The 27,826-nt window shown below is 37.9% G+C and overlaps 1 protein-coding gene across 2 annotated transcripts in view; it reads left to right on the top strand.

Annotated features, from left to right (window-relative positions):
* The window catches only part of LOC126175724 (kelch-like protein 18), a 164,460-nt gene that overhangs the window by 77,454 nt on the left and 59,180 nt on the right, over positions 1–27,826 (top strand). For both annotated transcript variants that reach the window (XM_049922662.1, XM_049922671.1), the window contains exons 4-8: positions 12,701–12,899; positions 13,083–13,243; positions 17,811–17,947; positions 18,414–18,636; positions 23,296–23,512. In XM_049922662.1, the coding sequence (XP_049778619.1) occupies positions 12,701–12,899; positions 13,083–13,243; positions 17,811–17,947; positions 18,414–18,636; positions 23,296–23,512 (937 nt within the window). The remainder of the gene's footprint in view (positions 1–12,700; positions 12,900–13,082; positions 13,244–17,810; positions 17,948–18,413; positions 18,637–23,295; positions 23,513–27,826) is intronic.

The raw sequence follows: 27,826 nt of genomic DNA, 5'->3' as shown, positions 1-27,826 counted from the left end.
TTTTTTGAGCATTTCTGTGTTGCTCTCACACTGACTGAATGGATTTCTGATTAATTGTGTAGCTTCCCTTTCAATCTTTTTCATCCATTCTGTTAATCCAATGTGATACGTATCCAAGATTGATATACTGTACTCAAGAATTGCACGAGTGAGGGTTCTATAAGCATATTCTCTAATGCGGAAGTAGGAGTCTTCCAGTAAACCTGAGCCTGTGATCGTCCTCCCTTACATAGATTAATGTGGTTGTTCCGCCTTAAACAGCTCCAGACAGAAACTCCCAGATACTTGAAGGTTATGATTAATTTCAGTGACTGAAACTTCCTGGCAGATTAAAACTGTCTGTTGGATTGAGACTTGAACTCGGGACCTTTGCCTTTCGTGGGCATGTGCTCTACTGACTGATCTGCCCAAGCATGACTCATGACCCATACTCACAGCTTCACTTCTGCCAGTACCTCTTCACCTACCTTCCAAACTTCACAGAAACTCTCATGTGAACTTTGTAAGACTAGCACTCCAGGAAAAAAGGGTATTGTGGAGACATGGCTTAGCCACAGCCTGGGGATGTTTCCAGAATGAAATTTTACTCTACAGTGGAGTGAGAACTAAGTATGGGTCATGAGTCAGTAGAACACTTACCTGCGAAAGGCAAAAGTACCTAATTCGATTCTCAGTCCGGCACACAGTTTTAATCTGCCAGGAAGTTTCATTTAGCACACACTCAACTGCAGAGTGGAAATATTCTGGAAACATCCCCCAGGATGTCGCTAAGCCATGTTTCTGCAATATCCTTTCTTCCAGGAGTTCTAGACTTGCAAGGTTCACAGCAGAACTTCTGGGGTACTGGTGGAAGTAAAGCGTCAAGAATGGGTCGTGAGTCGTGCTTGGGTAGCATAGTCAATAGAGCACTTGCCCGCAAAAGGCAAAGGTCCTGATTTCGAGTATCGGTCTGGCACACAGTTTTAATCAGCCAGAAAGTTTAATATCAGCACACGCTCAACCCCAGAGTGAAAATTTCATTCTATAATGACTGTTTGTCAGTAATGTAATCAAGCATTAAACACTCATATGGGTTCTGTCATCTTTGGGCACTAAAGCTTTAGCATCCAGAGATGGCACTGGTCGTCTCAGTTTGCTAAAGCCTTAGTGCCTGAGACAACAGTGCCAATATGAAATGTGTGTGTTTTGTCCATATCTGATGAAGGATTTAGTTTGATAGTTAAATGATGTTTAACACTCAATAGTCAGTGTGCCCATCTGCTGTACAGTACCTCCTCCATGTGCTGAATAGTGCTCCATCCTTTTCATGTTGTTATACCATCCTGGCTTTTCCATTGTTTGCTTGTTCTCACTTTTCAAACCTGTGGTTTATCAGCATTGATCAGTTATACTGTAATATCCATGTAGTTGCTGATTTCAGTTTCTAAATTAATTGAATCAAAACATTTCTGCCTGCTTGTTGTCAACAGAACCAACATGCTTTCCTTTTTGCAGACTGCTTCACTAACTGCACAAAACAATTATCGGAAATGCATGCTGTTACTGTTAATGAGTGACAGCAACTCTGGAATCTGAACCGTTGGTTACTCCACTTCGTAATAGCTACAGATGACCTGCATATTGCTGCTACTATGCATGAGGAAAAGCATTCTCTCTTTGCAACATCCCTCTCCCCATTACTGTGTTGTTTGCCTAGTTTATTTCCTCCAATTTCCACATTCCTGTCTGTATTGACAATTAAGAGGAAAATTAAAAGTAATACACGTACTTTAGCAAATAAAACAAAAAATTAAATTGAGTGGGTATATTTTCATTTGCTAAGCTGCAGTAAATATATGCATGAACCAAAATATTTACTTTCAAGTAACTTTCTATCAAACTACCTGAAAGATTAAAACTGTGTCCCGAACCGAGACTCGAACTCGGGACCTTTGCCTTTCACTGGCAAGTGCTCTACTAACTGAGCTACCCAAGCACGACTCACGACCCATCCTCACAGCCTCAATTCTGACAGTACCTCGTCTCCTGCCTTCCAAACTTCACAGAAGCTCTTCTGCAAACCTTGCAGAACTAGCATTCCTGGAAGAAAGGATATTGCATAGACGTGGCTTAGCCACAGCCTAGGGTATGTTTCCAGAACGAGATTTTCACTGTGCAGCGGAGTGTGCTCTGATATGAAACTTCCTGATAGATTAAAACTGTGTGCCGGACCGAGACTTGAACTTTCTATAGTAGCTAATCGGACGTATAAGGAATCTCTTTCTCTAATTCTCTTTCTAAACTCATCTAAGGTTCTTCTCACTGTACACTCAATCCTGACTAAAGGGATATGAAAGAGACTGTCTTAACAACTGCCTAGGACCATTCCATAATGAGTGGCTGTGTCCTAATCTGGCACATAGTTTGTAATCTCTCAGAAAAATTCCTTATTTTGCAACAATGTACGAAGTGATTATAATTAAAGTTAAACTTTCAAACCACTGTAGAAATAACACCACTGGTCATAATGATGTCAAATTGCAACAGAATATTATCAGGGAAGGGGGAAAATGTGCGGCAGAAGAAAAATAAATAGTTACAAAATGTAGCAATAGATGGCACTGTAAGCATCATAATTTAATAGTGGTCAAATACAAATGACAAATGAATCATACAACAGTGCCTAAGGTGTAAATTTGATGTTAAACAATATGTACTACTCAGTATGCATGGGTGAACAGGTGTGATACTGGTAGTTATGTAAGCTCATCAACCATGGCAAGGTCATATCACGTCGGATGGGCAAAATCGGTTTTTAATTGTCCTGAGGCAAAAAACCTCATAAAAAGCATCAATCATCAGTTGTTAATTGTCCTGAGGCCAGAAACTGCATAAAAATCATAAATAAAAATCAAATCGGATTATTAATTTGCATGCGACTGGCACAAAACGTGTTCAGTATGCTGTCCACTGTTTTCTGCAACAGGTTGAAATCAAGGAACAGCATCTTCCACAACTGATCGAAGTGTTTCTGGGGTCATGTTCAGAATGGGTTGTGCAATACGTGCCTTCAATGCAGCTAAGTTTGCAATCAGAACTCTGAACACAGCACCTTTCAGATAATCCCACTGCCAGAAGTCACACGGATTAAGATCAGGTGATCGGGACGGCTAGGCTGTAGAGAAATGGCTGCTGATAATTCTAGCATTTCTGGAATGCCGCTTCATCAGCTGCATAGCTGGATTTGCAATGTGTGGAGGTGCGCCATCTTGTGGAAGAATGATCCCATCCACACTGTTGGAGAGCTGGAATGACTTGGTTGCGCAAAAGACACTCACAGCACTTAACCGGTGAAGGTACAGGTAACAGGACCGGAAGCACCTTTCTCTTCAAAAAAGTATGGCCCTATAGTAAATGAAGCTGTTAACCCGCAACACACAGTGACCTTTTCAGGATGAAGTGGTGCTGGTTGATTTGCATGTGGATTTTCCGTTGTCCATACTTGACAGTTTTGTGTATTAACCTATCCTGTCAGATGGAAGTGGGCTTCATCTGTCCACAAAATCTTCCACGGCCAATTGTTGTCCACTTCCATGTGAGCAAGAAATTCTAAAGCAAAGGTCTCTCTTGCTGGCAGGTCAACAGGAAGGAACTCGTGCACATGGGTAATTTTGAATGGATAGCAAAGAAGGATGCTTCGTAGGATTTTACGGACCATGCTCATGGGTATGTCCAATGTTCAGGAAATTCTCCATGCACTACACGCTTGCACACCACCACTTGTCTCCTCCTGCATTGCTGTGGCCACTGCCTCCACTGATGTCGAATTAATTCTTTACCTCACTCTACCGGGTTGCACACCCAAAGAACCCATCTTTTCAAATTTGAATCATTTTCTCCAGACCCATGGCAGTTATTGGACCATCCAACACCTTTTTTCAAGCCCTTTGGTGCCCGGAACTTCTGCAGAGCGATGTGTGCAGAGTCTTCTTTCTTGTAATACAGATTTACATGCAAAGCGCAATCCTGCATTGAAACAGTCATGGCAAATGTCACTGACACAGGAGGAGGAAAAGCCGTTGTTTATAAATATACCTGTTGATGAGACAGGAGACACCATCCAAAATGGCGAATGTGAGGGAAAAAAAATGTGAAAATTAATTCTCACCCATAATAATCTAACATTTAAAAAGAAAATTTAGTAACTGAGAGAGAACGTATGTTTTTGTAACACTGTTTCAGCATACTGATAAATGAACTGTGTTGGTCTGAATATAAACCACACTTTTCCCTATATTTTGCCATGGACAAATAGGATGTAACTTATTTGCCTGACCAAAAAAATACTGAATTTTTTTTTCCTGCATAGTAGAAACTTCAGTTTTAGTGCTCATTCATTAATTCAGACTAGAGCTACAGTGTGATTAGAGTTTTGAAATTGCTTTGTATTGAGGAACAGAGTAACCGTCTTAAGTTGTTGTTTAATTTAGGTAGTGACCATTATCATGCTTACAGCTCCAGTATTTCACAAAACAAGATGGGTACAGTATTCCTCCAACTAAAGAGTAAAATTAGTCTTTACCAGTGAATAATAATGATGAAAGGAAACTACAACAAACTTCAGAATTCAGCACAGTTATAATGCAGATTTCAAACCCCTCAGCTATTCATTATGTGAGGAGCACATGTAATACAGGAGCTTGCAGAAGCTATGAATTGGATTGTCTAATGTGTCTGTGCGGCACTGGATTGCTTTGCAGAATAAGCTGCAAACTGTTGTTTTATCAAGAAAATCCTGCATATGGCCAAAACCTGGGAAGTATCCTGAACTTGAAACTAAGGTTCTTTCCTTTGTTCAAGATAAAACAAAAGATTGAATACTAGTGCCAATAATAATTTTGGTCATTGGAATTGTGAATGCATTAAAATACAACAACAATATAAGGAAAAGATAGTGTGCTACTTACTTTAAAGATGACACGTCAAGTTGCAGTCAAGCACAATATAAAGACATTTACACATTAGCTTTCACCTAAAGCCTTAATCAGAAAAGCAAAACACACACACACACACACACACACACACACACACACACGCGCGCGCGATAGCCATTTCTGGCAGCTCGTATCAGAATGGGCATTCCGGTCCGAACTGCTGGATATGGTGGTCATGTGTGCAGAAAGTGTACTTGCTTGTATGAATAAATATGAATGTGTGTGTGTGTTTCCTTTTCTGACGAAGGCTTTTGCCAAAAGCTTATGTGTGTCTTTTCATTGTGCCTGTTTGCAACTTCATGTGCCACCTTAACAGCATAGCAATCTACCTTTTCCTTATATTGTTGATATTCCAACTTGAAGATTCCATTGTTAAACATACTAGAGACAGAATTCCATGGAAATATTGGTTTGTGCTGCAGGTTTATATGCAGAAGTGCCACCTCTATCTGACTATGTACTTCACTACCCGGAGGTTTTACTGAGAAACTCCAGAGGCACACAGTCCATATGCGGCAGTGACACTCTTACCCTCTTATACCAATTTGGTATTGCTGATGAAATGCCTGCCTTTCGGGACATGCCGAGTAACAAACAGTAGGCCATAAAGGGGCAAAAAGTAACATTAAGAACAACTGGAAACAAAAAAATAAAGAATTACTCTGCTCTTAGCAGTTACAATTGAGGGAGAAAAGTTTCCTCTCCCTTCTCCCTTCACCCATATTTTTCTGGAATGTGAAACTTTTCTCAAAGAAAATTTCACTGAGTGGTCCGTGATTGTTACAAAGCAAAAGGTTAGATGAGAACAGCTACTAAGTGTTGCTTGGAATCAGACCTGGTGCCCCCCCCCCCCCCCCCCCCCTCATTAAGAGAGCAGTTCTAGTCCATCTGAAGTGAAGAGTACAGTTGCTACATTGAAGTTATCCTAGTCGTTATGCCTGAAGGCATGGCTTCAGGGGCTTTTTGTTGTGGTAAACAAGCCATTTAAAGACCATCTTCGAAAACACTATTCTGGTGGGTTTTTAGAAAGGGCATGCAATCACTCCATTTGGCAAGATTAGCACTTTAACATAAAGTTTTGAGTTAACTAGTTCTTATTATTTTGACGGAAACTTAAAACCCTAAGTATACTCAGGAAACTGAAGAACAGACGTTGCAAAAGTAAAACCTTGTTTAAATTTGTTTCAGCATGGATAGTTAAATTTTCAATCACTAGAGAGCATCCAGTTGTACATTTGCTGTCGCATTTTGGTTGAGGCAGTTGCCTGTAGTTTTTGCCTTTACTGCGTTCAGCTGCAGATACGCAGTAGTAAAATGTGCACTTTCTGCCTCTGTCCTACATTACGGTCTAGGTAATGTTTCTGGGAATGGATGACTGTCCTGATCCTAATTTTGACATTGAATTTAGTGGCTGAGAAAGTGAAGAAGAATTTGATGATGTTACTTTATCATAGACTGGAAAGTGACGACAACTCATCATGTGACTGACAAGTGCTGTGTTCCAGCCAGCTTCAAGTTTTCCATTCACAGGAAACCATTGTGAAATACATGGTTCAACTTCAAATCTACACAAAAACTAAAAAATTAATTTTTGGGAAACTTAAGTCAAAGTCCAGGCATGAATATAGTTAGGCTTTAGAAGGTATGTGTCATTAATATATATAGATGCGCGCGCACACACACACACACACACACACACACACACACACACACACACTAAGGAGATAGGTAAGTGCCTGTGTTAGGAGATAGGTAAGTGCCAGTGTTAGGAGATATGTAAGTGCCTGTGTTATTTGGACTGTGGTGACTACAACCATTATGATTTCAAAATATATTTGCAGTTGCAAATATGGACAACCGTCAGCTGTATAATGGAGTGATGACAATGAAATTTTGTGCTGGGTAAGGACTTGAACCCAGATTTCCCACTTATCAAGAGTTTGGCTATCCAAGCATGACTCACGGACTCAAATTTCCGTATGTCATCAATCATGTGTATACATCCTGTACTTGTGCATCAGTTATGTATATTCCTGTATGGGGGTGGCATTTTACTTGAAAGTCACTTGCCCGGTGTCAGAGCATAAATATGATACTGCAGTTCCTGTGTTATTCGGAATTACATGCAGTGTACCTTCGGACAGACATGTGGTCTGGCACAAATTTTCGTTCTCGTCATTCAGTTGTACAGCTGATGATTGTCCATATTCACAACTGCAAATAAGTTTCACAGCGGCTGCAGTCGTCGCAGTGCCTGTTCCTTTGGACATGCATATCCGAAGATACATTGCATTGTAATTCCGAATAACACAGGCACTACAATGTTGTACTTAACTGCCAACACCGGGTGAGCAACTTTCAAGTAAAATGTCTTCCTTGTACCGGAATATACATAATGGATGTATTAGTACAGGTTGTATACACATAGTTGATGACATTTGGAAGTTTGGGTCTGGCTAATGAGTTGTGCTTGGCGAGCCAAATGGTAAAGTGGCCACTTGCAGTAAGTAGGAAATCTGGGTTGCAATCCTGGTCTGGCACAAATTCTCATTTTCATCATTCCATTATACAGTTGCAAATACATTTCAGTATGTTACGGGGTTAAAAGCCATTAGTTAGCCTCGTGTGAGTGGATTCTTACCAGGTGCACAATATCACCAGATTCTGTCATCAGAGGATTCAAGAAGTGCCGAATGTCCAATCCCCTGTGGTGACAGTTTAGTTTGCCAGGAGAGTGGCAGTGATGAGAGAAATTCAGTAACCTCTTCTAAAACAGTGACTACAGTGCAAGTATCTCTTTGTAATTTATCTGCGTTACCACATTAAAAAAATAAAATAAAAAAATAAAAAAAACTGATTAAGAGTGACCATATTGTGTACAATTTTTGTAAATGAGTGATGGGACAAATTATTCTCCACTGAGTTTCTTTCTACCTCATCCTCAAAATTAAGGGTGCAGCTCATATTTGGGCCAATACAGTAGACCTAGATATTAAGGGGTGATTCTTTTTCAGTATAAAAGTGGACTTGCTGAAAAGATACACATTTAGAAGATATGTGACTATGTTTTGTTGTTATTGTTCTTAGCAGAAATGCTGTAAATTGGAGAAACTAATCAAAACATTTCACTCTCTCCTCAAAGAACTTAAGTTTACTATGGAACATGAAGAACTTACTGTGGCTACATTGTTTACAGTATGCTACACTGACCTAACACATAAAACATGTTACATTTTGGACCATGCTGTAGAGAGTGCATGCATTACCATTAACAGACCACTTGTCGATAAGAAGTAAATGTTGTCAAAGACTAATTGTTACACAACATAAATTGCTAATCTATTGAAATCAACTCAGAAAAATGTCAGATACGGCTTAGTAATCCGCATTCACACCATTTTCAGATGTTATTCCTCAAAAAGTTTCTAATTCTCTCTGAATATGAAAAGTGCATTTTTTTCCTCCATCAGCAATCGACTACATATGATTTTTGAAGTTTTCTTTGCATGGCTGACCTTACAGTATGTTTCTGGGTTTCCAGTTTTGTCAACAGTTTCATTCTTGTGCACATTATTTAAATGTTCGACTTAAGTTATACTACTGCTTGGAGCATCTGTAGAAGATGATATAAGAGAGTCAGCATTATCTTATTGGGGGGGGGGGGGGGGGGGGGGGGGGGGGGGAAGGTAACTGCCACGTTAGCTGAAAATTCAGAAACATACCATTGACGCATTATCTTGAAGAACGCACGTTTGAATTGCACACTTGTAACTGACCATAACAACATGTACTTGGTAAACTGCAGGTAGTGTTGTAAATACTCCATCAGTCAAACTAGAACTTTAGGCTTAAAGATAAAGAAACTTCTGCCACAGCTTAACATACAAATACTTGAGTCATGCTTCAAATAGAAAAAGAATGGGAAATTTGAATTCTTAGTTCTTAATTCTTAGTTATTAGGTGAAGGAGTAAAAAATTACAGTTCCTCTTATTAATTAAAACTACCTTCAGTGTACAATAGAATACATGATTCCAACAACTGAAAAACAATGATCCAGTGATCACTACTGAAAAAATAGAGGAAAATGAAAATGTAAACACAGCTGAACATATATTTGATTACTAGTCATGTTGATCAAGGCATGAATAAAAGACAGGAAACAGAGATGAAGTGCAAGGGAATCATCGCAACAGGATTTCAGCTAGTACATATTGCACAGCAGAGAAAAATTATTAAAGACACATAATAGCTACAGAAGAGAGAACAATAGGTATAGTTTTAATTGATAAACTATTATATGGCTCCATCTCATGAAAGAACACGGTATACCAGTTTTCAGGAACGGTCTCGATGAAGACATTGACAGTCATTTGTGGGTGGAGAGTAAAGGCTTACCGACAGCTTACAATTGACCATTGTAGAATTTTAGTCACTTATAGATAAAAATCAAATGAGAGTGATATGGGTTCTCCAGTTACATGTTTACATTTCAAAACTATGGAAAAAATTAATTATGCTGAAAATGAACACAGTTCTGATGTAGAAATATTTTCAAATTATTGAGTTCGTGAAATACATCCTTTCTTTCACACGATGCACAATATTGCACAACGGTGGATCCTGGCTTGTGCTTTTTTTAAGAAGGGTATAGAATCAATATATTTTGTGGTTTCAGTACTATATTCGAGGCCAGCAACATGTTCAAAATATCATATATCATGTTCTTTCCAATATTTTTGGCAAACAAACGGGTAGTTGATACTCAGCATATAGCGGAAATGCTGAGTCGCAGATAGACACAACAAAAAGACAAAAAGACTGTCAGAAAGTGAGCCTTCGGCCAACAAGGCCTCTTTTTTTTTTTTTAAAAAAAAAAAAAAGGGCCACCACGCACGCACGCGCGCGCGCGCGCGCACACACACACACACACACACACACACACACACACACACACACACACACACACACGGGCACACAGCTATTTCTGAAGCAAGCCTCATTGGCTGAATCTCACTTTCTGACAGTCATTTTGGTGTGCCTATTTACGACTCAGCATCTCTACTTTATGGTGAGTAGCAACTATCCTTTTCATAACATTGTTACATTCCATCCTGGATTTTCCATTGTTTGGCAATCAAAAGCTATAAAAACAATTCCATTAACAATATCAAAGCAATTTTTGACTAAGATAATCAGTTAAAAGGCTCTCATGTCAAAATCCACTTTTCTTCTTCTCCATCTCTACTACTTTAGAATTTACACAAGATAAAAGTTGCCTGGAAATGTTCTCCCATAAAAAGAGTATTTGATTTTTGTTGTGTGCTGATTTTTCTTTCTGATCCTGAATAAATCAGTATTATCATTTTCTTTTTATAATATTACTGGTGTTTCTCTTCTCATTGGTGGTAAGTGCATGTTTGTGTTCTGGTAGTTATAAGGGGCAATCAAAATGTTTCTGTTCCGGGGCCGTACAGTCCAGAATTGGTACACCAATCAGGCAAAATTGCTGTGAGTGTTGAGGCAATCATTAAGCCGACACACTAGGTTGAAGATACTCGTTTGGTAAAACACCGTGTCCTGTGGCGTGAAGAAGTTCGTAACTGCCTGCTGCACATTCTCGTCCGACAAGAATTGTCAACCCTTCAAGGCCTATTTTAAGAGACCGAAGGTGTGATAACCACATGGGGAGAGATCAGGACTATAGGGTGGTTGTTCAAGTGTTCCCACTTGAGATGACGTAACTTCTGTGTTGAGACGTTAGCGATATGGGGTCATGCATTATCGTGAAGCTGCAGCACACAGAACTTGGTACACCATTCCACCATGGTGGTTTTCAACAGGCATGTTGCATGATGCAGATTCTTAATTCTCTGATGGAGGTCTACCTGTGTCTGTCTTCTGTTAGCGAACAAAAGAATGACAGCACGTTGGTCTTGTTTGGATGTGTTTGGTAATTATGTCGCCATAGTTCACTTTTCCGCATTTATCGCACACATTTTGGAAAGGCACAAATGGCACACTAATCCCTTGTTTACATGTCGGGGCTTATATACCTGAATTGGACTTGGATTAAGTTGCATATACACTTCAGCAACACTCTCAAACAGAAAATTTTTGTTTGACCCTGATATGTGACATTACAAATGCTACTCAGTGCAGTAATTAATTTAAGACTTAATAATACCAAGTTTTTTACTTTGTGTAAGAGACATGCATTGTCTGATTGAAAGTTTCCAAAAAGGTGTTAATGATAGTTGTATCCACATTTTGCCTTTATGATGGCTTTAACTCTGCTGGGGTCTCTTTCAATAAAGCGTGTGGATGTCTGGAGTAATTACAGCCTGTTCTTTCTTAAGAGTCGAAACCAGAGAAAGTACTGATGTTGGATGCCAGGGTCTGGAGCAAAATCTTCATTCTAACTCATCCCAAAGGTGTTCCATTGAGTTCAGGTCAGGAGTCTGGGCTGGCCAATCCATTTCAGGAATGTTATTGTCCACAACCATTGCCTCACAGATGCTTCTTTATGGCTGGATGTAGTCATGCTGATACGAACAATTATCATCTCTGAACTGTTCGTCTGCTGTATGCATTGCGCAAGGTTGTAAAATGTATTCAAATCCTTCCGCATTGAAAAGTGTATTTGTAAGCAAAATAAAGGACCACAACCTGATAACAAAAAACACCTCCATATCGCAACACAGCATCCTCCGTACATCATTAATTGCACTACACATGATGGCAGGTAATGTTCTCCAGACTCTTGTCAAATCCTTCGATTGGTTTGCCACAGGTTATAGCATGATTCATCACTTGTTTCCAGTCACTCAGAGTCTAGTGGTGTTACTCTTTATGCTATCCTAAGTGTTGCTTTGCACTGACTATAAAAATGTGTGGCTTTTGAGGAGCCGCTTGACCATTGAATCCCCCCCCCCCCCTCGTCCCACAGTCAAAGTACCAACTGAACTGCGGCTATCTCTTTGGAACTTGCATGTTATTATTCCATCCACTAATTTCTCGCAATTTTTTGCAACCACTCTCTGCAATGCTCAATTGTACCTTGTCCGTTAGAACGTAAGGTCTCTCTGGGCTTGGTTTAGCTGTAATTGTTCCTTCATATTTCCACTTCACAATCACGTTGCCAAAACTTGAATAGGGCAGCATTGGAAGGGTTGAACTGTCCCTGTTGGATTTGTTACTCAGGTGACATCCAATGAATAGTACACATTATGCACCACCACCCTTTATACTGGCATTCTATCTTGTGTGACATGTCCTCCTCAATTCCTTTTTTCCCAGGGTTGATTGAATACTTTGGATGAGAAAGTTTGCTTTTCCATACTGAATTTGTTTAGTTATAACAGCAACAATAAATCACATTGTGTTAATTTTGATGTAGCCTGTCTTGTCAGATCCTCAGAATTTATATGCTAAAAAAATAAATGCACAGTTTAAAGTGGGCAAACTTTCTGTTATGTGTAAAATCAAAATAATGCATTAGTCTGATCATGAGAAGTTAATGCCTATTGGTCCCAAATATAATATTGGGAAACCATGCAATTTTAGAGGAATTTTTTTGATGATATGGATGAGGCTACAAGATTGTAAAAATAGTATTCACTGAACAATGATTGTACAAATGATAGAAATGAAGAGTTAAGAGCTATTTTCTCAAATAACTATAATTTATATTTATCAGTAATGTGATCATTGATTTGTATTTCGACAGGTTTCATCCAAATAATGTTCTGGGTATAAGATCATTTGCAGACACATTATGCTGCTCGCCACTTGTTGAAGCTGCAGACAAGTATGTGCAACAGTATTTCAATGATGTTTCTTTGTGTGATGAATTTCTATCGTTATCACAGAATGAACTGATTGATATTGTTAGAAGAGATGAACTACATGTTATTTCAGAGGAACAGGTAAATCATTTTTGCCACGTCTCCTTGTAGTTACGCTTCAATCTTTGTTGTAATTCATGTTTCTGAATTTGTGCTGTTCATGCAACACTTATTATTTTGTTTGTTGTTTCACTCAATATTGTGTGTATGTATAAAGCAGAATCCCAGATTAAAATGTCAGTTTGCACCAACCTGTTTCCACAGGTCTTTGAGGCTGTTATGAGGTGGGTTAAGAGAGATCCTGAAGGCCGCAAGAAAAATTTGCCACAACTTCTTGCCAAAGTTCGTTTACCTCTTTTGCCTCCACACTACTTGGCTGACCGGGTGGCCACAGAAGAATTAATCAGATCGTCTCATGAATGTCGGTATGTGACAGTTTGTTTTAGACTACTCGTTAATGGGGACATTGTATATCCTATGCCACCAATGTTAAATTATCGAATTTTGTGACCCATTATCTTGGAAACTTTCTACGACACTAACTTACAATTTTCCATAATTATTGAATGCACCTTTGTAGATACACTGAACTAGAATTATTACTAACATTGTATTGTGGGGCATGTTATCTTTTTTTTTCCAACACTCAATTTTTTGACAGAATTTTGTAAATAATTGAACATAAAAACAAAACAACTCAGGATATTTTGATTATTCTAGTTCCATATGCATTGAATCTCACACTTGGCAGGCGGTGAAAATTTCATGTCTCTACCATCAGTACTTGTTTAGAAAACGGGTCATTTATTGCAAAAAATGTAGTTCAGAGATATTGAGGTTCAAAACTTTTTTATTACAAATTCTTGTACAGACCTACATTTCTGTGTCTTTTATGCACTAGAATTGCCCTGGCCCATAGTCTGTCTCCTTCAGTGTCACAACAGCCCAGTGCTTGCCTCCTCCTTTTCTTTCTTGCTTCTTTTATCACTTGCTGAGCAGCTAACTCTGCTTCACGTACACAAAGCTAATTCAGTTTCCGCAGTCCCTAAACTGTGTTCTGTCCAAATCTTACCCCTAACTTCTCCAGAACCTTAAATCTTTCATAGTTCCCACCATTAAAAGTTATTACAACATCAGACACTGCTAACTTTAGAGTCATAAGGTGAACAAATACATTTTTAGGCACAAGGCACCACACAACATTATTGAAGGACTCATTCACATTCTGAGTCTTCCTATGTAAACACTTCTTTAGTAGCTCAGGAACTGCCAAATCCCTGTAAATAGGTTTGATTGCTTCCATTACTGCCAAAGGAAGAGAATGTTTATGAGTAAATTGATGCAGGGTGCCACAAAATCCAGTTTGCCTATATTTACACCAAGTGTTTGTTGGAGGTGGACACAAAACATGACATGGCTTTTCATCAGCTGGTATTTGATGAAAGAAAGTGCTCCACACAGCTCTTTTAATCTTCTCTAAATTCTCAGTTATTTTTATGCTTAGTCATTTTATTTACATATAAAAAGCAATAGAAGTTAACTTACTACAAAAATAGGTGATAAGCATACTGCTTTCAGCTAAAACCAGTATCAGAAACAAATGACTGATTTGTTTATTTGTAATGCCAACTTCTGAGATGTAGCAGTAGGCACAAAACAAAGCAGTTCACAGCTTTCTGGAGTGTGTAGTTCCTAAGATATGACTGCTCAACTTTGGCAGTATATGTATAGCCACGAAATTTGACAGTCACACATCAACATTCGAAATATTATTTGAAGGTCTCACAATTGACTGATTTTAATGTATTATATACCGAAATCTTCAGGAAAGTCCAAAGTACATTGTGGAGTAGAAAACAGAAAATGTCAGATTTCAACGAATTTCATGTACAATGTCCCTTAATACTTAAAATTAGGACACTCAAATGGTGAAAATTTTTGTAGGCCTACCTTTGATATTATAGTGCAGTATTGTGAGTGAAATAAAGAGAATGGAGTCCGGAAATGTAACCACTAACTGTTGTGGGGTTTTAAGCAGAAGATAGTTAACTAAACAATAAATGTGACGTGGTTGCTCAGCTTGTGAAATTGGATTCTTCTTCAGAGCACATATATGTACACAATTACAATGCGATTAGTATGATAATGTAGCTGTACATGTCTCTCTCCTTGGTCTACTGCTTATACTGTTACTTGGATCAGGCTTGTAGTTAATCATCATTACCTTCATATAACAATTCTGTCCTAGATTTTCCATTGTGTGATTATGTTCATATGCAATCAATGTGATATGCTGCCTACTCAATTTTTATGCCATTGTGTATTTTAGGAGTAGTTTTTGCTATTACAGTTACTATTAAACTTAATGATGACCAAAAATATACAGACTGGGTGTTGAACAAGTGTTCACTGATGTATATGCACATGGTGTTTGCAGTTGTTGGCCAACATTGTATCAAATAATTATTTTTGCAGAATCTTTGAATTACTGGTAAAGCATGTCTAGTATTTTAGAATGATTCCTGAGGAAAGAGCTGCAGTGATTTATAATAAATTTAGTTATTGTGCTGGAAACTTGAATTCTTAATGTGGATATCTGCTTCATTACTACTTTATCCGTGCAGATATGTTTTATGTAAAGTTAGCTTAACACTCACTGCTTCACTTGCATAGACTGTATGGTCTGCACGGATTGTTCACAAATTGCAAAACCCTCTAAACGTTTCACGCTATTAATGCCATAGAACCATGGTCTTTCCTTAATGTACTTCTGACCATAAAGCAATTCTGGTAGCTGGAGTCCAATGTTTCTGTTAATCATGTCTTTTGGGTACATATGGAGACATTTCTATAGTAAATTTCATGTCCTAACACTCATTTCTTTATATCTAACTCAGGAGTGAAATACCTATTTTCATAGATTTAGATTTAAAATTTTTTAGTATAACAAAATATTTTCGTAAAATTTTTCATCCCCCCATTTCACCACATTAGGGGTTGAATTTCCAAAAACTTCTAACAGAGAAGCGAAATACAGATCTTTGTGGGTGGAGCATTGAAGGTGCTTTTATAATGAAATAATTTCTTAAAACTTTTCATCCCCTGTTTCGTCCCCTTTAGAGGGTGAATTTTCAAAAATACTGTAACACATATTTTTGTTTTTTATTTCCAACCAAGATGTTAAATACCAATTTCCAAATATATAGCTATAAAATGTGTTAGTATTTCTTTAATAATTGTTTATTTTCAAAAAAATTTTGACCCATTAATTTACCCCCTTAATGGCTGAATTTCCATAAATTCTTGAAACACACGTTTTTTATTTCTCACTGGAAGGCCAAGTACCAGTTTTCGTAGTTCTGGCTCCAAAATTGCTTTAATAGCGACATATTTTCGAAAAGTCTTTCATTCCCTATTTCACCCCCCTAGGAGTGGGATTATGAACAGTCCCTTCGTAAATGATAAGATCGACGCCCTTTCTGAATTTCATGTTTCTCCCCATTGAGGTTTGACCAGGCTGATGATGAGTCATTGAATCACTTTGACCATATTCCACCCCCTTTAGGCCTTGAATTTCCAAAAACTGTGAAACCTGTGTTTTTTCATTTCTAACCGAGAAACCAAACACCAGCTTTCAAAGATTTAGCTTTGAAAATGCTTTCACAAAGAAATGTTTTCATAAAACATTTAACTCTCTATTTCACCATGTCAAGGGTTGAATTTCCAAAAAGAGTGAAATAAGTTTTTTTTGTTGTTTCCAACTGAGAAGCCAACTTCCAATTTTCATGGATTTAGATTTAGACATGCTTTCAAATGAAATATTTTTATAAAACATTTCATCCCCTACTTTACCCTCTTAAAGGTTGAATTTCCAAAAATACTGAAACGTATTTTTTTTTTTTTTTATTTGTAACAGAGAAGTCAAATACCAATTTTGCTAGATGTAGTTTTTAAAATATATTATTACTTCTTCCATAATAATTTATTTCCAATAATAACTTTCACCTCTCTTTAACCTCGTAGGCTGAAACACACATTTCTTTATTTATGACCGAGAAGCCAATTACCAATTTTCATAGGTCTAGCTACAAAATTGCTTTAATGATGACGGAATTTCGAAAACTCCCTTATGCAGTAACGCTTACATTATAAGATCAACACCCTCCCTAGATATCAAGTTTCTATACTTAGCAGTTTGGGCTGGGTAGTGATGAGTCAGTCAGTCAGTCAGTCAGTCGGTCAGGTCACTGACTTGTATACACATTATATAGATTTGAGCATCTTTCTATAATTTCTTCATTGTTGAGAACATAAACTCCATTTCAGTTCAGCAAGGAGTATTTAAAGTCGGAAAAGATGTAAAAATGCTATCACGTAATATGGTCTCTTTGCATTCTTATTGATTGTCCATATATCATATGGACTGTTATGACAAGCATGATAAAATATTAACATTCTTTAAGGATGAAGAGCCTTTGCTGCCTCCTGTACTTTCTTAATTATATCACTGCTGGTGCCAAAGATTTTTTGCATCAAGTACAATGTTTCAGGAAGTTGGCCTTATTGTGTACTGTTTTCAACAATGAGAATTACTTATTATAGAGATCTACTTACCAGGAACTAGCAAACCTTGGGAGGAGACTGACTGACTTCCCTGTCTCCCTCCCCCTTCTTTCTTTCATTTGTAAGATAAAGGAACCTTTGATTGGGAAATCTTGAATTTTTTTCACTTTTCATTTTTTAGTATAGCTGGTACTTTGTGGAAAATATTTATTTTTTTCTTTCTTTGTGAAACTGTACTTTTGTTATCATGATAATTTTCTTTATGTATGTAATTAATTACTACTTCATTTGATAGATACTTCTCAAAATGACCTGGGTCAATTGATCTCATTTCATTATTGATAATTATATGCATAATTTAAGTGTACTAACTAGAGTCAAGAAAATTCATAGCGTTTTTTATGTCTGTGTCTATTCTCACTCTTACAGTGATCTTCTGGATGAAGCAAGAGATTATCATCTTATGCCTGAGAGGAGATCTCTTCTGCAAAGTTTTAGAATAAAGCCACGTTGCTGCAACTATGTTATGGGCCACATATTTGCTGTTGGTGGTTTAACAAAAACAGGTAGGTTGACAGGAATGTATAGGGTTTTTGAAAAGTCATCATATCATTGATGTGAAACCTGTGCAGTTGAAAAGCTTACTAAACTGACTTTGAATGCACTAGCTCAAAGTATTGGCAGCTCACAGATTTGAGAGGAGGACCAGAACTTAACAGTAAATGATCCAGTTTAGGAAATGTGTGCGACCTTTGAGTCCCTGTTTTGATTGCCATTAGTATTACAGTTTAAATACTGTGCCTTATCAACATTATCATAGCATTGAAAGTCTCTTCGGGTTTGCTGTCAGATCCTAAAATCAACTTGAGTCAAGTTGATTTTAGGATCCGACAGCAAACCCGAAGAGACTTTCAAGACTTATTACGCCGGGAAAGCCTACATAATCATTATCATAGCATTGTCTGTGCGTGTACAGTATTTTATGTGTAGCTGTACAATCTAGAATTAAGTAACAAATGCATTCTGTTGTAGGGGATTCTCTAAGCACTGTTGAAGTATTTGATCCAATTGTTGGCCGTTGGCAGCTAGCTGAAGCCATGAGTATGTTGCGTAGTAGAGTGGGTGTTGCTGTGATGCGCAACAGGCTTTATGCGTTTGGTGGGTACAATGGCAGTGAACGATTATCCACTGTTGAAGTATTTGATCCGCAGAAACGTGTCTGGAATAAAGTTTCACCAATGCACTGCAGACGAAGGTAAGAGACCATAAACTATTATTTTATGAACCTTCACAGTATGAAAATTGGTTAAAATTTGTTTCTCTGGAAACGCAATTTAAGCAACATAACAATTTATTGCTGGATGCTGTCGAGTTCAATAATGTCGGAGTGATGACTGTAGATAACATGCATGCTCTTGAAATGCAATAAAATCCAGGTTTTTCACTCTCGCATAGGTTACTGTGGCTCCTATACTGCAAGATGTCCAAGATGCTGTTTGTGTTACTACGTTTCACGTGCCCTGATGTTGCATAAAATCCGACACATTTTGTCATGTAGCACAAACTCTAACCAATAGACAGCCCAAGTTGTTCTTTATGTATAACAAAAGGCTACGTGCTTAGACATATGTGAGTGATCATGTGTCCTCCTCTTATGGTTTCTGCTTGAGTGAAGATGGTAAGCATAAGGAATATGACAGTCATATAGCAAAGTTGAAGTACAGAGTGGTCCTTCAGTGGATATAAAACCACACTCCTAAAACAAGCACACAGGTGACTAAACAAATTTAAAATCAGATAGTATGAGGTGACTATATTATTGCAGATAGTTATATTACTGGCAGTCATTTTGGAAGTTGCCGTCTTGGATGGAACTCATAATTTCCTATGGAAAGGGAACCACGTTATGTATCAAAGAAATAAATACTTGAGGTAAACATTGGTGTCTCTTCTTTCATTTTCAGATAATTACACATTTTGTACCGAACAAGGCAAATGCTAGTAATTGCACATAAAGGCTACAGTATGTACTCGATGTGTTGTCCAGTATGTTGTACGGCTATTTATAATTGATTCACTCACTCCTAATAGATTTTCACAAACACATGTAGTGGAATGGGACCATAAGCATCAACAATCTGTAGGTGTCGATGTACAGCTGACAACAATTTTCTGTGCGATGCAGTGAGTACTGGACTCTGGATCGTACTGAATGATGCTATAACACTTGATGATGTTGGTTCATCTGTGGCTGTTTCTGATCGTCCAGCTTTCACTTTGCCTGAAACAGAGCCAGCTTCAGAAACTTTTGAGAGAAGATTGTCTGTCTGTAGCATTGACTGAATTCCTTATGATAAAATGAGTGTTCCTCTCTCCAAATGTCAGGATGATCTCAGTGTGTTAAGCTTGTGTTAATGCTGTCAGCCTTACATCACATGTAAGAAAGAAACATCAGTCATAACTTGAAAAAGAATAAAGCTATGCTCAAACAAAAGACTGTTGTTTTCCTCGTGTAATTCTCTATCTGGTGTACCAAGTCACCCATCTAAAATCGCAGCTTCCGAAATTGCTGCTACTTTGATAATAGAACCTCACATGCTTTGCTGCCTCTCCCATCTTATACTACTTGACTTTAAATTTGTTTATATACCTTTTCCTGTTTTAGAAAGATGGTGTCACACCTACTGACCACCCTGTAGAGCGTAATGGTGAGAGATTAGAAAGCATCTCTTCCTTTATGCAATGATATATCTCTCAAGGAATCTGAAATTAATAGTGAGAGTGAGAAAGTATCTCTTCTTTAAGCAGTTACATGCAGCTGAAAAGTTTATCAAGATGGAGATGGTGATCTTAATTAAGGTCTTATACTCTTTCTATGATTACAAGGATTCATATTTCTTCATAGTTCTCAGCCAACCACGTAACTTGAATATTTTGATCTTTTGTCTGTGGATGACTTCGTTCGTAAAACTATGACTGCATCAAATGTGTACATAGCAGAGATGATGACTGAAATGACAAAACAGTCATGGAAAGATGTTTCACTAAAGAAATGAAGCCATTTCTTGGTGTAATGCTGTATATGGCCCTGAATTTAAAGGTGAATTTGCACCAAAGACTGGCTAGACCAAACTCAGTTCTTCAAAAATGTTTTCTTTTTCTTTGAATTTCCCAGGTGTTTTTGGATGCTGGGTTGGTGATTATAACTAAAGTGTAGCTACTCACAGAATTCCAGCATGGGATGTAGTTATCATATGGTAGCAAAACGTTTTAGATATGCTAATACATTAATGCGGAATACCTTTATGGTGAAAAAAATTAGTTCCAATTTTTACCACCAGATACAAACCTGACACTGTACAGCATCTTATCAATGCCTCAGGTGCTCGTATGAAACCAACTGTGTGTAAGTGGTGGTTAATAATAAAAACAACATTACGCCTTTCTCACTTGTTTGACCTTTTCTGCCCCTGTCCCATTTCTAATCCAGTACATATGGAAAGATTTTTATATGTCTGTCTTGCATTTGCATTGCCAAATTTGCACCTGGTGACCAAAATTGGAATTAATTTTTTTCCAACATAAATCGGGTCCACATTAATGCATTAGAATATCTACCAAGTTTTGCTGTCACACAGTAATTACAGCCCTCACTGGACCTCTGTGGGTAGTTGCACATCAATTATAATCACTTGATACTTTCACCTGTTGCCTATCAAAGTAATATGAGTACCAAAAGCACCAAAGTGGAGTTTGTTAGTAAATGTATTGATAACAAATGGGAAGAACTCCACACACTATGTAGAAATGTCAATGTAAACGAGAGTACAGTGGGTTTCAAAGTGGAATTCACTTTATGTGCAACAACCCAAAAGTATCTATGAAGTGAAATATATATATATAAAAAAAAAATCTCTCTGATTCACAAAACGGTTACTTTTTATCTGACATTCCATATTATGACAAAAGGACAATGGAAAGTTTTATATTTCCTAATTTGCCATTTACATCTAAAATACTGTTTCATTTAGCACAAGCCCTGCAAGCACACACTGTTGATTCAGGCTGTCACATGTACCATGACTGACTCTGTATGAACTTTCTCAGAAATTGTGTAAAATGGAAATGCTTACACCAGGGACAGTTATGGCACATCAAAAGGGTTTTCTAACTGATTTGAAAGAGAAGAAACTTCAACAGCATAAATTAAGTGGCTGTCAAGATTTGCAAATAATGTGTTTATTTTTCCATAACAAGAGCTCAGTGACAATGCCGAGTACATTCTTTGGTTCTCAATCACAGCTGATTTCTGGTTATAGAAACAAACAGCCTGTTCAGTGTGAAAAAATGAACAGTTGTTCTCAAAGTACACGTAGTTTGTAGGAGGAGTGGCCAGAGCTGATCAGTACTGTTGCTATGGATTCGCAAGGTGGTCATATAAATTGTTGGAAAAGCTATGCCTGTAGCTTATAACTGTTACAGTTGTGAACAACTGCCTCCTTTACTTGTTTGGTGAGGAGAGTGGTGAAAAATAATGGCCATGTCTTTTTTATAAGAGAAATCTCATCACTCTACTTGGGGATAATGTTAGGAACAGAAGTTCAAGAATGAGTGGAAGATCGTCATCTTCTGATCCTAAGGAAATTCTGAATGGGAAGATACATTTTGTATTTCCAAATCAAAAGAAATCATTGAAGGATTGTGTGATTTGTTGCAGAAGAAATGTGGGTGTATAAGATTAAGCGAGCACTTCATTTTGGAAATTGCTTCAAGAAGTCCCATGCAGAAAAAAATTAAAAAGAAAAGAACAAACAGTTATTATTACATAAAATTTCATGCGGTTAGCAGAAAAATAGAAGTGGAAAAGATTTTCTTTTACTCATTTCTATAGCCCCCGAAAAGTAATTTGAAAATTATTGTTGGTATCATGGAGGAGAAGTAGTTTTAGCATTGTCTTCATTGATTAGATCTTGCAGGTCTGTATTTTTAATAGATTTTACAAACTATTTAGTTTAATGCTTCTCATGTAGGTTTATGCTTAGAGTCATTGCAAACTGTGATTTTGAACCCCCCCCCCCCCCCCCTCCCTTCTTTTACTGCTGCGCTTTTTTATATCACAAAACTGAAATAAAAATAAACACTTGGTTAAAATGTTTTTACTCATTAATACCCAGATGTTTTCTATGATGTCATTTGCTTCAAAGACTAATAACGACTGTACTTAACAGTATAGCCAGTTCTTCATAGTCCGTGTTCTTGGATGACACCCTGGTACCCAAAAAGAAGATTAGGATCATTTGAGACAGAACACAAGTGTGGATTGGAGGGTAGTGGGTAAGAAATTGGCTACGTCCTTTACAGAGAAACCACCCTGACATTCATCTTAACTGCTCTATGGAAACCATAAAAATTTGATCCTTGGTGAACATAATGGATCATTTGGTAACTGTCTGAAATAAGAGTACCAGTGGCTTAACAATTGTGCCACCTCACTTGGTTGAACATTCTGTACCATGTATCTACTTGTGGTTAAATTATATTCATCCACTTTTGTTAGATGCTGATGGTGGCAGCAAACAAACAGATGATGAATATGACCATTATCGTTTTTGTGATACCCATGTCCAGTTCTGGACAATCATAAACTGTTATTTGTCACTCATTTCACATGTAGTTGACTGAAGAATTCTTTCATATTTTGGCATTTGGGACATATAATTTGTATCATGTCTAACAGCATCCACATCACGTAGACATCGTAATTCTCATGTTAGTTATATTGCCCTTGAAGAACCATATATTTAAATTCATCTTTTATATTTAAGCTTATCTTTCTTTTAGTTTTTTGTAAACAATATATTTTATAATGTGTGAATAGAAATTTAAAAATTACTACTCCTTGTTTTACATACAGTGCTGTTGGTGCAGCTGCATTGAATGACTGCTTATATGTTTGTGGAGGCTATGATGGTGTTACTTCACTGAATACTGTGGAGTGTTATTCCCCAGACAAAGATGAGTGGACGATGGTGCCAAATATGATCAGACATCGCAGCGCTGGCGGTGTAGTTGCATTTGAGGGCTATATATATGCTCTTGGTGGTCATGATGGTCTCTCAATATTTGATTCGGTAAGCTATTATGAATCTGTATCTTTCCCTTTTCCGTTTCAAATTTGGTGTCTCCCTCATCATTCCTGCAGGCTTCTGTTGAGGTATTTCTGTTTATCTCGCATTTTCAGTTGTCGTTATATAAAATACGTATGGAACAATGGCCAGTTTTTATCTTCAGAAAATGCAGTTCATAGTACAGCAAAGAGAAGAACTGAAAGTAAAAAGTAATAATCCTGTCTTTCAGAACAATACATTTCTTACTGAATACAACTGAAATTTATTTGATATAATTAAAAGAAATATGAAACAGTGGAAACTTTAAGATGGAATAACAATAATATGGAATATATAGATTGAAACTTCCTGGCAGATTAAAACTGTGTGCCGGACCGAGACTTGAACTCGGGACCTTTGCCTTTCGCAGGCAAGTGCTCTACCAACTGAGCTACCCAAGCACGACTCACGCCCCGTCCTCACAGCTTTACTTCTGCCAGTACATCGTCTCCTACCTTCCAAACTTTACAGAAGCTCTCCTGCGAACCTTGCAGAAGTAGCACTCCTGAAAGAAAGGATATAGCGGAGACATGGCTTAGCCACAGCCTGGGGGATGTTTCCAGAATGAGATTTTCACTCTGCAGTGGAGTGTGCGCTGATATGAAAGTTTGGAATGTAGAAGATGATGTACTGGCAGAAGTAGAGCTGAGAGGAAGGGTCGTGACTCATGCTTGGGTAGCTCAGTTGGTAGAGCACTTGCCCGCGAAAGGCAAAGGTCCCGAGTTCGAGTCTCGGTCCGGCACACAATTTCAATTTGCCAGGAAGTTTCATATCAGCGCACACTCCGCTGCAGAGTGAAAATCTCATTCTGGAATATATAGATTGCTACTAAGTTCTTCTCCAGAAGCAGAACTTTCACAAATCCATACAACAAAAACTTGCATGCAAATGGCCTTTGTCACCTCGCAGTCAGGCCCAGTCATAGTTAGGCCTCAGCATACAGTGACAGTGGCAATGAATAAAGAAGAATGTTGTCCAAAAGCTGAAAATATTTCTTGTCAGTCTCTCTCTCTCTCTCTCTCTCTCTCTCTCTCTCTCTCTCTCTCTCTCTCTCTCTCTCTTTTATTTTTCTTTTCATTGTGCCTGCTTGTGACTAAGTGCCTCATCTACATGATGAGTAGTATATTGTTGTTAAAAGAAGTATGAGTATTACAATATCACTTCATTTACTCACCAAGTGGCAGCAGAACACACACAAAATTGGCAAGCTTTCGGAGCCAGTGGCTCCTCCTCCATTCAGAAGAGTGGAAGGGGGAGGAAAGAGGGCTGAAGGAAAATGATTGGAGTGGTCTAGAAAAAGGGGTAGATTTCGGGAAAGTTACCCAGAACCGCAGGTCAGGGAAGACTTATCGCATGGGAGGAGAAGGAAAGACTGATTGTCGGGGACTGCATCAGACAGATTTGAAAACCTGAGAGCTTAAAGATGGAAGACAGGGTAATATGCAGACAGAGAGTACTGCTTAATCATCATGCATGAGTTAATAAGAGTGAAAAGCTAACAGCATTGTACGTAACAGAGGTGGGAGGGGGTGGTGAAAAATAGACAGGTACGGCAACAAAAGATATAGAAAACTAAAATGGAGTGAAGCAAAGAGTAGTTACTGTGAAGAAATGCTGAGATGGAGAAATTTACATAAATTAAGGCCAGGTGTGTGGCGAGAACCAAAGACATGTTATAGTGCTAGTTCTTACCTGTGGAGTTGTGAGAAACTGGTGTCTGGGGGGAAGAATCCAGATGGCACATATGACAAAACAGGCACCGAGGCCACAATTATCATGTTGTAAAGCATGCTCTGCAACATGATATTGCGAGTTGCCCGTATACACTGTCTGCCTATGCCCATTAATCCTAATTGATAATCTGGTGATAGTCACGTTAGGCCTTCTGAATCAGCATGACTACCATGTTTAAGCAGTAATCTCTGTTTGCATATTACTCTGTCTTCCACCTTTAAGCTCTCAGGGTTTTGAAGTCTCGTCCGATGTAGTCCCCAACAATCAGTTATTCGTTCTCATCCTGTGTGGTAAGTCTCCGCTGATATGCAGTTCTGGGTGACTTTCCTGAAATCTACCCCTTTTCCTATACCTCTCCAGTCCTTTTCCTTAACCCCTCTTCCTTCCCCTTCAACCCTTCTGCCGGGAGGAAGAGCCACTGACTCTGAAAGCTTGCCAATTGCAATTGTCTTTTACGTATGTGTTCTGCTGCTGCTTGGTGAGTAGAATTTTATCTATCTATTTAAATTATTTTGTCAATAAGTGATTGTTTTTATTGTAATGTCACTTTATTGTATGTTATGAACTTCCACTTCAATTAAATTCTGGCTTGAACACTAATAATGAAATAGTTTATTATCCTGCTTTGAAAGTATGTAATACATATTCATTGCCTTTTAGAATATTCTAAGTATGTAAACTAAAAGAAGCATTTGTGAAGTTTCATTTTTCCTTGTGTGTTTTACATATATCTGTTTCTTAATTACTAGTTTAAATGCTTAATTATGTGCTTTGGAATATGAAATTGAGTGAAATTGGTTCATCATTGTCAGTATGGACACATTTCATCATCATCAGCCATTTGACATTCCTCCTGCAATCCTTTTGATGCCTCGTGGTTTTCATCTGTATCCACATTACTCCTACATTTTCCTCTTAATATGATCTACCCATCTATCATTTGGTGATTATCTCAGTTCTCTCTTATCCATGGGAATGCAGCGAAGATCCTTCTTCGTCTGTCTACCACCTGTTTGTATGGCTGGATGACCTGCCATCTCCATTATGATTCTGAATTACATCTTCTTCTCAAGTCTATCCTTTGATTTGTTTGTCTGTTTTCTTGTCTCTGCTACTAATTCTTGATCACCTTCTCTCTGTTCCTCACTGAAAAACCCTCAGTCTTGCAATGGTTTTGGCATTGAAAATTAGTGTGTTATGGCGGTATGTCAAAAGTGGCAATATTTACTCTTTTGAAAACTCTATTTAGTTTCTCAAAAGCCCTCCAGGTTATTTTTACTCTCCTGTTTATTTTATATCATCATGAAAATAAATAGAAACATTGGGCCTATTCATACATTAGTATTGGTCAATTCAAAATAAGTTATCCCAAATTCTGAATCAGCTGAAAACAAGAAATCTTTGAAAACTAACTATAGGCATTGAATGTGTAAATTTGGAAACTTCAGTTAATAACTATTCAGAAACAACTGTGTTCCATCATTTTTGTGGATATGGACCTGGGGCACCACTATATCTTCATCCAGTATTTTGGCTGAGAACCTTTCATTCATGTCAAGGTGGTTTGTCTAAAGGTCCCTACAGACAGCACAGTTTATGAAAACTGATATTATTGTGCTGACATCAGATTGATTGCCCAGAAGTTATTTTTTCATCATTAGTGTATTGTTTCTTAGCCTCAAATCAAACAATGGAAAATCCGGGCTGGACTGTTACAACATTATGAGAAGGAAGGTTGCTACTCACCGTATAGCGGAGATGCTGTGTTGCAGATAGGCACAACAAAAAGATTTCACAATTAAAGCTTTCAGCCATTGGCCTTGGTAAACAAAACACACACACACACACACACACACACACACACACACACACACACACACACACACACTCACTCTCTCTCTCTCTCTCTCTCTCTCTCTCTCTCTCTCTCTCTCTCTCTCTCACGCATATGCAACTCGCACACACGACTGCAGTCTCAGGTAACTGACACCGTGTGTGTGTGTGTGTGTGTGTGTGTGTGTGTGTATCTTTTTTTATTGTTGATGAAGGCCAATGGCCAAAAGCTTTAATTCTGAAAGCTGTTTTGTTGTGCCTATCTGCGACTCAGCATCTCCACTGTATGGCAACTTTCCTTCTCATAATATTGTTCCTTAGTCTTACATGCTTGAATTAAAACAGGTTACGATAATACGCTTTAGTTTTTGTTAGCTACATTGATGATGAGATATATCATCTTTGTCATTAGGCTGAACATGTCAGAAATTTATTAAAAGTGTTAAATTCTTTCATTGCACCAGTGTGAACTAATTTCATATGATACCTGTGTTATTTCACATACAAATTTTTCTTGCGTTTATGCCTTGAAGTGAGTTTTAGGTAGATTGGGAAGTAAGTTCTCACTTTTTTATGATTCTTTTTGTATGAAGGTGCAATGTTTCCTCCCCCTCTCCTCCCCCTTCTTCCCTCCAGTGTCTCTAAACTTGCTGTAAGATCCATTTTTCAGTCAATATTCTACAGAGTTTTTAGCTTCATTTTGTGCCTGTT

Source organism: Schistocerca cancellata, chromosome 1, assembly GCF_023864275.1.
Source record: "Schistocerca cancellata isolate TAMUIC-IGC-003103 chromosome 1, iqSchCanc2.1, whole genome shotgun sequence".
NCBI classification, from domain to species: domain Eukaryota; kingdom Metazoa; phylum Arthropoda; class Insecta; order Orthoptera; family Acrididae; genus Schistocerca; species Schistocerca cancellata.
This window is presented reverse-complemented; position numbering and strand designations above follow the sequence as displayed.